The sequence below is a fragment of the Aquarana catesbeiana genome, linkage group LG04 (assembly GCF_042186555.1).
Source record: "Aquarana catesbeiana isolate 2022-GZ linkage group LG04, ASM4218655v1, whole genome shotgun sequence".
Lineage (NCBI taxonomy): Eukaryota > Metazoa > Chordata > Amphibia > Anura > Ranidae > Aquarana > Aquarana catesbeiana.
In genome coordinates this window covers 669,166,622-669,180,632 of record NC_133327.1, presented here as the reverse complement: position 1 = coordinate 669,180,632, position 14,011 = coordinate 669,166,622, and the positions used below count along the sequence as shown (strand labels likewise).

At 49.7% G+C, this 14,011-nt stretch overlaps 1 protein-coding gene across 5 annotated transcripts in view; it reads left to right on the top strand.

Annotated features, from left to right (window-relative positions):
* The first annotated feature begins 10,569 nt into the window (after nt 1-10,569).
* RTN4 (reticulon 4) overlaps nt 10,570-14,011 on the top strand; it is a 97,572-nt gene continuing 94,130 nt past the window's right edge. For 2 of the 5 annotated variants that reach the window (XM_073628583.1, XM_073628582.1), the window contains exon 1: nt 10,573-10,994. In XM_073628583.1, the coding sequence (XP_073484684.1) occupies nt 10,685-10,994 (310 nt within the window). In that variant the 5' untranslated portion in view covers nt 10,573-10,684. Of the gene's footprint in view, nt 10,995-14,011 lie in introns of all 5 variants that reach the window. The other 3 variants (XM_073628585.1, XM_073628584.1, XM_073628581.1) reach the window with 2 other exon arrangements.

Here is a 14,011-nt window from a genome sequence, read left to right as displayed (position 1 = left end):
TTCTGTGACCTCCTGGATTTATATGTGATAGTGTATCTGGATGACATTTTGATCTTCTGCTTTTCAGTCATTGAACATCGCAGGTATGTCCGAAATGTATTAACCTGGCTCAGACAGCACGGACTCTATGCCAAATTAGAAAAATGTGAATTTGAACTCCAATGCATCCAGTTCCTCTGCCTAATCATTTCTATCAATGGCATTAAAATGGATCCGCAAAAAGTGGCAGCTATCCTAGACTGGCCCGCTCCCTCCGATAAGAAAGGGGTGCAACGCTTCATCAGTTTCGCTAATTTTTACCGGAAGTTCATAAGGAGTTTTTCTGCAATTATCACTCCGATCACTGAACTGACCAAGCAAGGGAACCGATTCTGTTGGTCTACCGAGGCGCAATCTGCCTTTGAAAAACTTAAAGAGTTATTTACCTCCGCTTCCATCCTGAAACATCCAGACCCTGCCTTACCTTTCGTCCTTGAAGTGGATGCTTCAGAGTTTGCAGTAGGGGCAGTACTCTCTCAGCGGCTAGGTGCCAAGGCCCTACTCTATCCGGTAGCCTTTTTCTCACGAAAGCTCTCCACTGCTGAGACAAATTATGACGTGGGAGATCGAGAGCTTCTGGCCATTAAGGCCGCGTTGGAAGAATGGCGCTATCTTTTGGAGGGTGCCGCACATCCCATTTTGGTCTATACCGACCACAAAAACCTCGAGTACTTGAGAACAGCCAAGAGACTGAGACCTCGGCAGGCTAGGTGGGCTCTGTTCTTCTCTAGATTTCAGTTTCACATTACATACAGACCTGGCTCCAAGAATATTAAACCGGACGCTTTATCCCGCATGTTCCATGATTCCGGGGAACCTGTACCTTCAGACACCATCCTTCCTGCTGGAAATTTTCTGATGCTACAAGGAGATAACATATCTCAAATTAAACAAGCCTCCAGGAATTTGTCCCCACCTACGGAAGTCGACGTAAGTTTGCAAGATGGTTTGTTCCAGCACAAAGACAAAATCATGGTTCCAGAGAGTCTAAGGGTGGCAGTACTGGGACTCTGCCACGACCATAAATTGGCTGGGCATTTTGGCGTACTGAAAACGACAGAGCTGGTGCAACGCACATTTTGGTGGCCTCAATTGGTGGCCACCTGTGCTCGGAACAAGAATAGCCGAACAAAAGCCTGGGGTCTACTGAAGCCCTTATCTGTTCCAGAAAGACCCTGGAAGATGATTACGATGGATTTCATCGTGGAGCTCCCTCTGGCAGAGGGTTTTTCCACCATCTTCGTCAGCGTGGATAGATTGTCTAAGATAGCTCATTTTCTACCCATGAAAGGCACACCTTCAGCCGTGGAAACAGCAAAAATTTTCGTCAAGGAAATAGTGAGACTGCATGGAGTGCCATCAAGCATAGTTTCTGATAGAGGTGTTCAGTTCACTTCCAGGTTCTGGAAGGCGCTCTGTGGGTCACTTGAAATTGAATTAGCATTCTCGTCTGCCTACCATCCCCAGTTGAATGGGCAGACAGAGAGAACTAATCAAACTCTGGAGCAATATCTCCGATGCTTTTCCACCTTCTCACAGGACAATTGGGTCTCTCTTCTGCCTATTGCTGAGTTTGCATATAACAACTCTGTGCACTCAGCTATTAAACAGACGCCATTCTTTGCCAATTATGGCTTTCATCCGTCCTTCCTGCCCGGATCCTTACCCGAGTGTTCTATCCCGGCAGTTTCCGAAACAATGGACTTCTTCTTCACCAACAATAAGCTACTACGAGAGACCATGGCTAAAACCCAGGAATACAATAAAAAGATGTTTGATAGAAAGCAGCGTGGAGAACTCATTCTGGAACCTGGCAACCAGGTTTGGCTGTCTACCCTTAACTTAAAAATGGCATGTCCTTCAAGGAAGTTGGGTCCCAAATTCGTGGGTCCTTTTCCGGTTAAGAGGAAAATTAATGATGTGACCTATGAGCTGGACTTACCCAATACATTAAAGGTGCATCCAGTCTTCCACGTATCCTTGCTGAAACCCGTTATTCCCAATTCCTTTTCGGGTCGTAATACCGGCCCACCTGAACCTGTAATCGTTGACAACGAAATAGAATTTGAGGTGGAAGCAATCCTGGACTGCAGGAAGAGACACAATCAAGTCCAATACTCGATCAAATGGAGGGGGTATGGACCAGAAGATAATTCCTGGGAACCGGAAAGCAACCTGCACACCAAAGAACTTTTAAGAGATTTTTGGAGTACCCACGCTGGCAGATTGGCCCAGATGGGCATCCGGAGGCTGCCTTTTAGAAGGGGGCACTGACAGAGGAGGTCTCGGAACGGACTTGCTGTTGGGCACTCTGGTGTGCGCCGGTTTGCGTCGGCCCGCGCTGGCGAGCGCCCGTTTGCGCCGTTGTGCGCGGGCGCGCCTGGGCGCGTCGGCACGCGCACGGTGCTTGGCGACAATCGCCCTATTTAATCTGCTGGAACTTCCTGCTCGGTGCTGTCCGATCTGCAGCTCTCAGTTCCTGTGTTCCTGTTACCTGTCTGCTTGTTTGATCTCCTTGTGACCCGGCTTGTCTTTTGGATCCCTCTCTGCTAGCTGCCTACACCTGACCCCGGCTTTCCTTGACCACGAACCTGCCTGCTCCATTGTACCACGTTGTCTGCCTGCTGCCAACCCTGCCTGTGACCCGGACTTTGAGCCTGCCTGTTCCTCTGTACCGTGCTGACTACTTGCTGCCAACTCTGCCTGTGACCGGACCTGCCCTTCTCTGCTCCTGCTCTGCACCAGCTGCCTACGCTCCAGCTTGCCAAGTACTTCCAGTCTATCTGCATCAGGATCCTGGGCCTTACTTCCGCAAGTCACCCGCCAGGCTCTCTTACCACTCTGTGCTCCTGTGCCTTCTGTTCACACTACCAGGGGCCAGGAACCAGATACGTAAGGGAGGCCTCCCCCTGCTACATCGGGTTCGTCAGTCAGGTACGTGTAAGTCTGACAAATGGTTTATTACAACAATAATTTAAAATTACACAGACAAAAATTACTGCAAAATATAAAATATGTCTATTCTTGTTTCTCATTGGATGAGAATGTTTAGAGAAACTCCACATGCACACTCGACGCGTTTCGAACATTCTTCTTCAGGAGTACAGTACATGTGAATAAAATCAACTATGCTGCAACCCTTTACGCTTGTTCTCAAACATACACCGATAAAATGTCTAGCCGTACATCATACAGACCTAATGGCGGGGGCAGGGGTGGGGGGTGTATCACACACAATCCGATGGCTGTGGGAAAATGACAGGCAGACTCCTGCCTGGGATCTCCATGGTGCGTGCCGGCAGGTAGAGGGGAAGGAGAAGAGCGGACACACGTCTGCTCTCCTCCCCTTCTTCTTCTGACCCGGAGAGTGACGTCTCTGATGTCAATTCTTCGGTCAAGCTCCCGGTGTCCCCGGCTCGCTTCTGGATCTGCATTGCAAAACATTCAGTGGAGCACAGGGGAGACATTGGGACCCTGCATATCTCAATAAAGAGAACCTGTCATCTAAAAATGATCACATGTGATGAAAAAAAAAAAAAGTTAAGTAAAAAACTATTTTTTTTTTCAGGTCCTCCCCAACCTCACATATACACATGCACAAACGTAAACGCTTGCATCGGGACGCATATGCGTGAAAACGTTGATTGCGATACACATGTTACATATCGCCACATACACAGGAGTGAAAGCAATAATTCTAATGCCCCCTACACATGATCGAATTTTCCCACAACAAATGTTGGATGTGAGCTTGTTGGCTGAAAGTCCGACCGTGTGTAAGCTCCATCGAACATTTGTTGTTGGACTTTCCGCAACAAATGTTTGCTAGCAGGTTCTCAAATTTTCCGCCAACAAAACTTTGTCGTCGGAATTTCCGATCGTGTGTACACAAGTCCGCGCACAAAAGTTCACGCATGCTCGGAATCAAGCAGAAGGCGCCGCACTGGCTATTGAGCTTCTTTTTTCTCGGCTCGTCGTACGTCTTGACGTCACCATGTTCCCACGTTTGTAATTGTTGGCCAACATTTGTGTGAATGTGTTTATGCAAGACAAGTTGGAGCCAACAACCTTCGAACAAAAATCCACGGTTTTGTTGGTGGAAAGTCCGATCGTGTGTACGGGGCATAACACAAGACCTCCTACATAACACTAAACTGATGCCTATAGGGGGCCCTTGAAGCGTCACCTATAGAAAATATAGGGTACTAAAGTTTGTCGCCATTTCACAGGCGCACATAAATTTAAGGTTTGGCATGTTGGGTATCTATTTATTTGATGCGACCTCGTCTTTTATATTTTACCAGAAATGTGGGTAATTTATTGCATTTGTTTGCACTAAAAATTCACGTTAGTATGTTTTTTACTGAAATGTTGCGTTTCCTAGACCTTTGCGGTAATATCGTGTGACATAACAAAATTGCAACTACCACTATTTTATTCTCTGGGGGGTCTGCTTTCAGAAAATCTATAATATTTGTGGTTTTTGTGTAATCTTCAGGTCTAAATTTTTTTTTTAAATATGTGTGCAAAAAAAAAAAAAAAAAAAACGCAAAAATGGCTCTGGCAGGGAAAGGGTTAGGGCGAATGACCTTAAAAGAGATGTATGCGGGTTTTTTTTTTTTTTTTTTTTTTTTAGAATCATACTTACCTAGGTGGATGCAGCATCGGTCCACCACCGGCTCTGAGAGCTGAGCGATCTAATACCGCAGATCTCTCGGTTCTCACAGCTCTGAACTGAACTCCTGTGATCCACAGGAGAAGTACAGACAAATGAGCTTTGGTTGTACTTCTCCTTTAAGGCTTTAGAACCACTTTAACCACTTCCGGACCGCTAGCTGCCACAACCCCGGTTTTCTTTTCTTCAGCGGGCGGCCCGCTTCAAGATAAAAGTGGACTCTGCGGAAGGGTTCGCCGCCAGATCACTTTTTTCGGTGGCGGGAGAGGGGCCCCCCCTCCCGCCGCTCTCTAGTGCCCTCCGCCACTTATCAGAGCCGTCGGTAGTGGCGGAGGCGGTCCGGTCCTGTTCCTGGCTTGGCATGGAGATGAGTGAGGGGAAGATGGCCCCCACCCCTCTCCATACCACTGCAGGGCGGAAGCGACGTCAAAACATCACTTCCGCCCATAGTTCGTAAAGGGACATTTTAAAATGTTTTTTTTCAAATGACATAAATTTTTTATTTTTTATTTTATTGCATTTTAGTGTAAATATGAGATGTGAGGTCTTTTTGACCCCAGATCTCATATTTAAGAGGACCTGTCATGCTTTTTTTCTCTTACGAGGGATGTTTACATTCCTTGTAATAGGAATAGAAGTGACGCAATTTGTTTTTTTAAAGAACAGTGTGAAAAAATAAAATAAAAGGTAAAATAAGAAATAAGAAAACATTTTTTTTTTTTTTAATTTTTAAGTCCTGCCGAGCCTGCGCGCAGAAGCGAACGCATACGTGAGCAGCGCCCGCATATGAAAACGGTGTTCAAACCACACATGTGAGGTATCGCCGCAATCGGTAGAGCGAGAGCAATAATTCTAGCCCTAGACCTCCTCTGTAACTCAAAACATGCAACCTGTAGAATTTTTTAAACGTCGCCTATGGAAATTTGTAAGGGTAAAAGTTTGTCGCCATTCCACGAGCGGGCGCAATTTTCAAGCGTGACATGTTGGGTATCAATTTCCTCGGCATAACATTACCTTTCACAATATAAAAAAAAAATTAGGCTAACTTTACTGTTGTCTTATTTTTTAATTCCAAAAATTTTATTTTTTCCAAAAAAAGTGCGCTTGTAAGACCGCTGCGCAAATACGGTGTGACAGAAAGTATTGCAACGACCACCATTTTATTCTCTAGGGTGTTAGAGAAAATATATATATAATGTTTGGGGGTTCTAAGTAATTTTCTAGCAAAAAAAAAAACAGTTTTTAACTTGTAAACACCAAACCTCAGAAAGAGGCTCGGTCCTTAAGTGGTTAAGTTAAAACGGTATTATTTATGTAACAGTGTTTCATTTTTTGGCATAGCACTTTATTGCATACAGTAGATTTTTAACACCTTATTTGTGTTTGGAAAGATGTGGAATTTAGAGCAACAGATGGTGGAATAGATTGATTTAGCACTTGTATTTTGAGTTTGCTGAGTGCAGCTGTCTATTTGTTCATTTATTTAAGCGCTTAGCGCAGTTTTATACAATTTTCCATAAAGCGGTGTTAAACCCAAAAGCAAACATTTAATATTTTGAAGCTTTTACCCATTCTTAGATGTGATGGCTGCACTAGTTTGCTTTTTTTTAGACTTTCTTCCATCTATTTCCATCTGGTGATCCAGCCTGCAATTCTGTTGTTTTTCAAAAGCACAAGCTCTCTTCCAGATGTATCAGTTTACATGGATGAGACAAACCATTTAATACTGACAGGGGTACTACTTACAATGCTCAGCTTTTATTTATAAATGAGGAACTGCAATCTGCTCACATAATTTGTAAAAAAAATCCTTGCCATTCTGAAGCTTCCCTCCAACCACTTTGCATATTATTTTATGTATACCGTGATTCTGTACTTGTCAAACATGCTGCAGAAATCGCCCTCCACTGAGTCTGGCTACATCTATTTTAACTGTGGGCAGCTGAAGCTGCTGCCTGTTCACTTCCTGGATTTACACAGACGTACAGAGGCACACCTCCAGCTCTGCAGCTCTCATTGGCCCTCTTATGACTCACCCCCCTCCCTTCCTGGCAAAGAGAGAGAGCTGGGGAAAAGGCCCTTGGGGGGCAAGGTGCAGAGCCCCCCACCCTGAAGCACCCATCCCCCCATGTTGAGGGCATGCAGCCTGGTATGGTTCAGGAGGGGGGTCCCTTGTCCCCTCCCTTTCCTAACCTGCCAGGGTGCATGCTCAGATAAGGGTTTAGTATGGATTTTGAGGGGGACCGCGGTAAGGAGAGGCAGAATGGGGAACTGCCTATGTAAACAAGGCGATTCCCCGTTCTGCCTAGTGACATCACAGAGATCTACTGTTCCCAGTGATCGGGTATATAAAGCTCAGCCTCACAGATCAGGGTATACAGATCAGCACAGGACCCTGGCTTAGACAGCACATCCCCGACCCCCCACTTGTGGAACTCAAGGCTCTGACAGCACACCTCCCCCCCCCCCCCGTCTCTGGGCTCTGACAGCGGCACCCCCCGTGAAGGATCTTGCGGCTCTAGGCTCTGACAGCACCCCCCGTCCTCGTCTCTGGGCTATGACAGAGGAATCCCCCGGAGCTCGCGGCTCTAACAGCACCCCCAACCCCCCCCCCACGCGTGGCTCGTGGCTTTTAGCTCTGACAGACCCCGTGGTCAGGCACTTACCGTCGGGCTCCTCTCCAAGTGCACCAGAGCGGCGGCGGAGGTATCCTTCCTCCAGTCCAGCGTGTGTCTCCTCCGCTCCTCTTCCTAAGCGCCAAGCCCCCCAATAGGGAAACTTTATTCGCTATTGTTACACAATTGGGTGGGATCAGGGCGCACCCTCTGCGCCCCGAGCCCACCCTATTTTGAAGCCTATTAGAGCCTCTGGCTCTAATCAGGTGCTTAAAAAAAAAAAAAAACCCTCCCACCCCCGCCATAGGAGTCCATGCATCCGGCGTCCTGAAAGGGGTCGGGCGCATGGATGGGGGGGCGGCGCCTGTGCACACACAATGCGCGGGCCGCCACTGCCACATCATCAGCTGTGTCCAATGACAGCTGATCACAATGTAAACACAAGCCAGTTATTGGCATTCCTTTCCTCAAGCTGTCAGCATGGGGATCAGAAAAAAGACCCGATAACCGGCTTGTGTTAAAGGGACATTGGTACTGTAGTGGGGACTTTTAATGGCAACTTTAATCACAGGCAGTGCTACTCACTGTGTCTCCAGCTCTGTGGTGTCACGCAGTGACACCAATGCCAAAAACGGGAGATAGGGTCTCCTCCAGCCCCTCCCACTTCACATTCCTCACCAGTCAGCTGACCTCTAGTCTCTGCCCCCCCAGCCATGCCGTGAACTGAATGGGCGGCTGCGAAGAGGCTGAGTGGGCGGCCGCAGGCTCCAGGATCAGCCCAGGCTCCAGGGACAGTCCTGCTGGGCGGCCGTGAAAAAGGCTGGGAGAACGGTGCAGGCTTCAGGAACAGTCCAGGATTTGGTGACCCCCAGGTTGAGAACCACTGCTGTATACAGAGCGTTAAGCCTCGTCGGGCGTTTCTCTGCCTTTATTCAAAAATCAATGGTTCCCTATGGGAGCCCATTGATTTGAAAAGAAGTCGCACCAGATGTCGGATCATGATGATCTGACTTGCGGTGCGACTTGTGTGCTGAGGATCTTGAAGGGGAACACCCGCCACAATGAAAAAAAAAAATTGGCGTAAGGCCCCCCCCCCCAAGAGATACCAGGCCCTTCGGTCTGGTAAGGGCAACCACCACACCAAAAAAAGGCATAGGGTCCCCCAGCAAAAATCCATACCAGACCCTTATCTGAGCAAGCAGCCCGGCAGGTCAGGAAAGGGGTGGCGAGCGAGTGCCCCTCCTCTCCTGGACCATACTAGGCCACATGCCCTCAACATGGGGAGGGTGCTTTGGGGCAGGAGGGCACCTACCCATTCACCCAAAAAAAGTCAGAAATAAACACAGTACACAGGTTTTTAAAGTATTTTATTAAGGCAGCTCCGGCGTCTCTTCCGATGTCTTCTCCCCTCTCCAGCTCTTTTCCCTCCTCCGGCGATGTCTTCTCCCTCTGCCAGTTCTTCTCCTCTCTCCGCTGTCTTCTGTCGGGTCTTCTCTCTCCGCTGTCTTCTCACTCTTCTGCTGGGTCTTCTCCCTCTGTTCTTCTTATGATGTTGAGTCAACGCTATCTCCCGGTGTAATGGGAGTGCACCGCTCCAACGTAATCACCACTCCTAAGAACAGCTGTCTCCTCAATCAGGCAGGGTGCTGGCTCTGTTTGCAACAGAGATAATGGAAGAAATAGAACGCTGGATAGCCGCACTCCAAAAAAGTTCACCTTTATTAAAAAATGGATATCAAAGCATCACAGGGCAATACAGACTAACTGCACAGCTGATGACACGTTTCACACCAGATATGGTGCTTAGTCAGTAGCTATGACTAAGCACCATATCTGGTGTGAAACGCGTCAGCAGCTGTGCAGTAAGTCTGTATTGCCCTGTGATGCTTTGATATCCATTTTTTAATAAAGGTGAACTTTTTTGGAGTGCGGCTATCCAGCGTTCTATTTATTCCATCTCCCGGGGTAATGCTGGGTCTGCTGTGTGCAATGACTTATAGCGCCATAGAGCGGGGCCACCCGCTGACATCATCCTCCGGATGACATGTGGCCTGGTATGGCCCAGGAGGGGGCGCTCGCTCATCCCTCCACCTTTCCTGACCTGCCGGGCTGTGTGCTCAGATAAGGGTCTGGTATGGATTTTGGGGGGGGGGGACCCTACGCCATTTTTTTGGCGTAGGGATTCAGCTTAAAATCCATACCAGACCGAAGGGTTTGGTATCTCTTGGGGGGGGACCCCATGCCATTTTTTTTTCTATTGTGGCGGGTGTTCCCCTTCAAGATCCTCAGCACACACGTCGCGGCGTAAGTCGGATCATCATTCATGATCCGACTTCGGGTGCGAATTCTATTCAAATGAATGGGCTCCTATAGGGAACTGATTTTTGAATAGAGGCAGAGAAATGCTGCTAAAAGCTAGCGCGGCTGAACGCGCTTTGATGCCAATGCAAAAACGCTGATAAAATTGCGTTTTTAACACAGATTTTTTTTTTCCTGTCGTTGGTACTAAGCTTCACAGCTCGTTTTTTTTATATCGCCCGTAGGCATGAGGCCTCAGACCGACAATGTGCATTTCAACACTTGTGCAAAAAGGTCAGTGAAAGGGTTAAGGCGGGTGTCTGTCTTGTGGATGACCTGTGTGGCTGGCAGTGAGTGTGCATTCAGTGTGGACAGCTTGGCGCGGAGGGTCACCTCTCTGTACAGCTCAGCACAGCTGGAGGATGCCGGCCAAAGACTCCGCCCCCCTCCATCAGCACCACTCTTATTCCCCAGAGAGGGGGCGCGGCTACCGGTCAAAGGCCCCGCCTACCCACACAGTTATTGGCTGCTCTCACTGTCATTTCCACAAAAGCGTCCGCTTATTGGCTTGCCAACTCACGGCAACCATGACATTTTTTTTTTTTTTTTTTACTAGTGTCCGAATCCGCATTTCTTTCGTCTTCTCTGCTATTTTTCCGGAAGGTTCCTTTCGTGTCTTTCTTATTGGCCGAGCCGCTTGTCCTTCAAAGGCGCAGCGGTTCGAGACGGTTTCCATGGCAACCGCCATCTCTCTCTCCTCTTGTCTATAAGACTGGCTTTGTGATTGGACGACGGCTTTTTTTACACTCATTCCAGCCGCGGTTAGGCAGCTGTGGCCCCGCCCCCTCCCCCACTGGTTGCCTGATTGGGCGAGTCCTCGGAGGAGGGGCGGGGCCGCTGCACCCGGCAGAGCCTGAGTCACCAGGGCGTGGCGCGGAGTCTCCCTCCTCCTCCCCCTCCCTCCTCCTCCCTCAGTATTGTTATCTCCGCTCAGACGGGTGGCGCACTTCTCTCTCTCCAGCCGGCTCAGCGCTCACACACCGCCCGCCCGCCCGCCATGGAGGACCAGTCCCCGAACATCTCATCCAGTCACGGCGCCCCGGAGCCCGACATGGACGACATCCTGGACCTGACCGGAGGGCAGTACACCCGCAGGGAGGTGTACGAGGATGATGAGGAGGACAGGCGCAGCTATTCGGACAGCCTGGAGCCGTCCCCGGAGAGCGAGGAGCCCAGCAGTGTCGGGAGTGACCCCCATCCCCCCCGGGGGGCCCTTCCCGTCATCCCCAGCGCGCCTGTAGAAGAGGAGCACGACACCCCGACCTCACCGTACGGCCCACCTCCCCCCACCACCACCGGATCTGTGGGTGAGTCCGACCCCGCCCATAATCCTCACACAGGGGCCCTCAGACAGAGAGAGAGCTACATGGAAATAGGGGGGTCCCTGAGGAAGGCCAACCACAAGGGGGGTGCTTTCCTCTCCCCCCACCCCAAATGTTGTACCCCTACAATGTTGGCATGACAACCAATGACACTGCGCCCTGGCTGCCAGCATCCTAGCAACCAATGCTGGTAGCCAGCATCATTGGTTGCTAGGGTGCAGCCAGTTACCCTCCCCCCATTTGGTTGCTAGGATGTTGGCCTGGTAACCAATGACACTGCACCCTGGCCATCATTGGTTGCTAGGATGCTGGTGGCTCTGGCAAATGGCTTCATTGATTGCTATGGCGCTGGCAGGCGCCAACACCTTTTGGCAGCTAGGATGCAGGATCGGCAACCAATGACCCTGCACCCTGGCTGCCAGCATCCTAGCAACCAATGCTGGTAGCCATGCCAGCATCATTGGTTGCTAGGGTGCAGCCAATTGCCCCCACACACACACATTTGGTTGCTAGGATGTTGGCATGGCAACCAATGACACTGCACCCTGCCTGCCAGCACCTATCAACCAGTGATGGCCATTGGTTGCTAGGATGCTGGTGGCTGTGGCAAACTGCTTCATTGGTTGTTATGGTGCTGGCAGGTGCCGACACCTTTTGGCCGCTAGGATGCAGGATCGGCAACCGATGACACTGTGGCCTGGCTGCCGGTATCCTAGCAAACCAGTAACGCTGTGCATGCAGTTGCCTGCACTGAACGGCTTCCTTGGTGGTTATGATGTAGGCAGCAACCGATGACCCTGTGGTCCCCGCATCCTAGCAACCGATGGTGCTGTTTATCATTGGTTGCTGGTACACAGGTGGCTAGGCTGCACAGCATTATTGGTTCTTCTCCTTTTGGTACCACGGCCTGGCTGCCAGTGTCATAGCAACCAGTGATGGTGTGTGTCATTGGTTGCTAGGATGTAGATGACAGGCCTGTACCTCTTTATTGGTCATCCTAGCAACCAATGACGCAGCATCATTACAAGGTGTGATGCTGTTGAGCCCTGGTGCCAGCACCCTAGCAACCAGTGATACTGTGCAGCCCAGCCGCCTGCATCCTGGCAACCAGCGAGGCTGTGCAGCCCAGCCACCTACATCCTGGCAACCAATGACTCTGTACAGCCCTGGTGCCAGCATCCTAGCAACCAATGACACAGCATCATTACAACCAGTGACGCTGTACAGCCCTGGTGCCAGCATCCTAGCAACCAATGACACAGCATCATTATAACCAGTGACTCTGTACAGCCCTGGTGCCAGCATCCTAGCAACCAATGACACAGCATCATTACAACCAGTGACTCTGTACAGCCCTGGTGCCAGCATCCTAGCAACCAATGACACAGCATCATTACAACCAATGACTCTGTACAGCCCTGGTGCCAGCATCCTAGCAACCAATGACACAGCATCAGTACAACCAATGACTCTGTACAGCCCTGGTGCCAGCATCCTAGCAACCAATGACACAGCATCATTACAACCAGTGACGCTGTACAGCCCTGGTGCCAGCATCCTAGCAACCAATGACACAGCATCATTACAACCAATGAGGCTGTACAGCCCTGGTGCCAGCATCCTAGCAATCAATGACACAGCATCATTACAACCAATGAGGCTGTACAGCCCTGGTGCCAGCATCCTAGGAACCGTTGATGCTTTGAAGCCCAACCACCTGCATCTTAATAGCCAGTTACACAGCATCATTGGCTTCTCTGATTTGGGTGGTTTTGGCCATACAGCATCATTGGTTGTTATGGTGCTGGTGGGCTTTGTATCCTAGAAACCATTGAAGCAATGCAGTGTCATTGGTTGCTAGGGAGCTGCCGTCTGGGTGGTACTGTCTCGTCGGTTATGTTGGAGGGCTGCATCCTGGTAACACTTCACACTATGCAGCCAAGTGTCCTAGTAACCAATGACGTGCAATGTCATTGGTTGTTATGATGTGGGTACCTATCTGCATCATAACAACCAATGATGCTGTGTGGGCCAACTGCCAGCATCCTAACAACGAATTTAGCAATGCAGTGAGGGTGGAGACATAGCGGGAACAGCCCCTGACCACTTTTGCTGAAACATGAATGGCCACGGATGTCATCTCCGCTGTCTTGTGATTTTGGATTCTGCAAGATTGGGTTGTGTTCCTGGCACTCAGACCCGCAATGGGGGGAACTCTCCATGTCCCAGCAGTGTGCAGAGACCGCAATGGGGGGAACTCTCCATGTCCCAGCAGTGTGCAGAGACCGCAATGGGGGGAACTCTCCATGTCCCAGCAGTGTGCAGAGACCGCAATGGGGGGAACTCTCCATGTCCCAGCAGTGTGCAGAGACCTCAATGGAGGGTCATCCTATGATATAAAATGCAACAAAGTATGCTGTGCCTGGTGTTGTAACAATGTAGCTCCCCTCCCCCTCACACATGGCACACCACGTTTCAGTGTGCAGAATAGTGTGACTGACCTTCCTCTCTGAAGATTATAGTTTGTTTTCACACAATGACCGTGAAGTCTTATTACTCCTTCCTCAGCCAATCACGGGCAGTAGCTATTGTTACATTGTGAAGGTTATGTAGCATGATGTCATCCAAGAATATCAGGCCGGTCCCCGGCATACGTCATCTCAGGCATGGCAGCCTCATGTGATGACCGGACGATTGAACACCGGCAGGTTCCTTCGCAGAAGGACGCTCGTCCGTGTAATTTTTGACCTGCTGCAGGGCTGATCCATATGCTGCTTGTTATGAATAGGCCTGTCATGCCTGCGCTCCCCAATTGTGAGAAGTGTCCCGGCTATTAGAATCTCGTATTCATAGACATTGTCGGCTCAAATCTCAGCTGATTCCAGATGTAGGCGGCTGTGTCAGCATTACAAAAGTCGGCTTAGAAATTGAAGGAGGCGGAAGGAAAGTGATGGGGGGAGCAGTGGCTGTGTTCTATCGGATGCAGTCGCTGTTCGGGTATT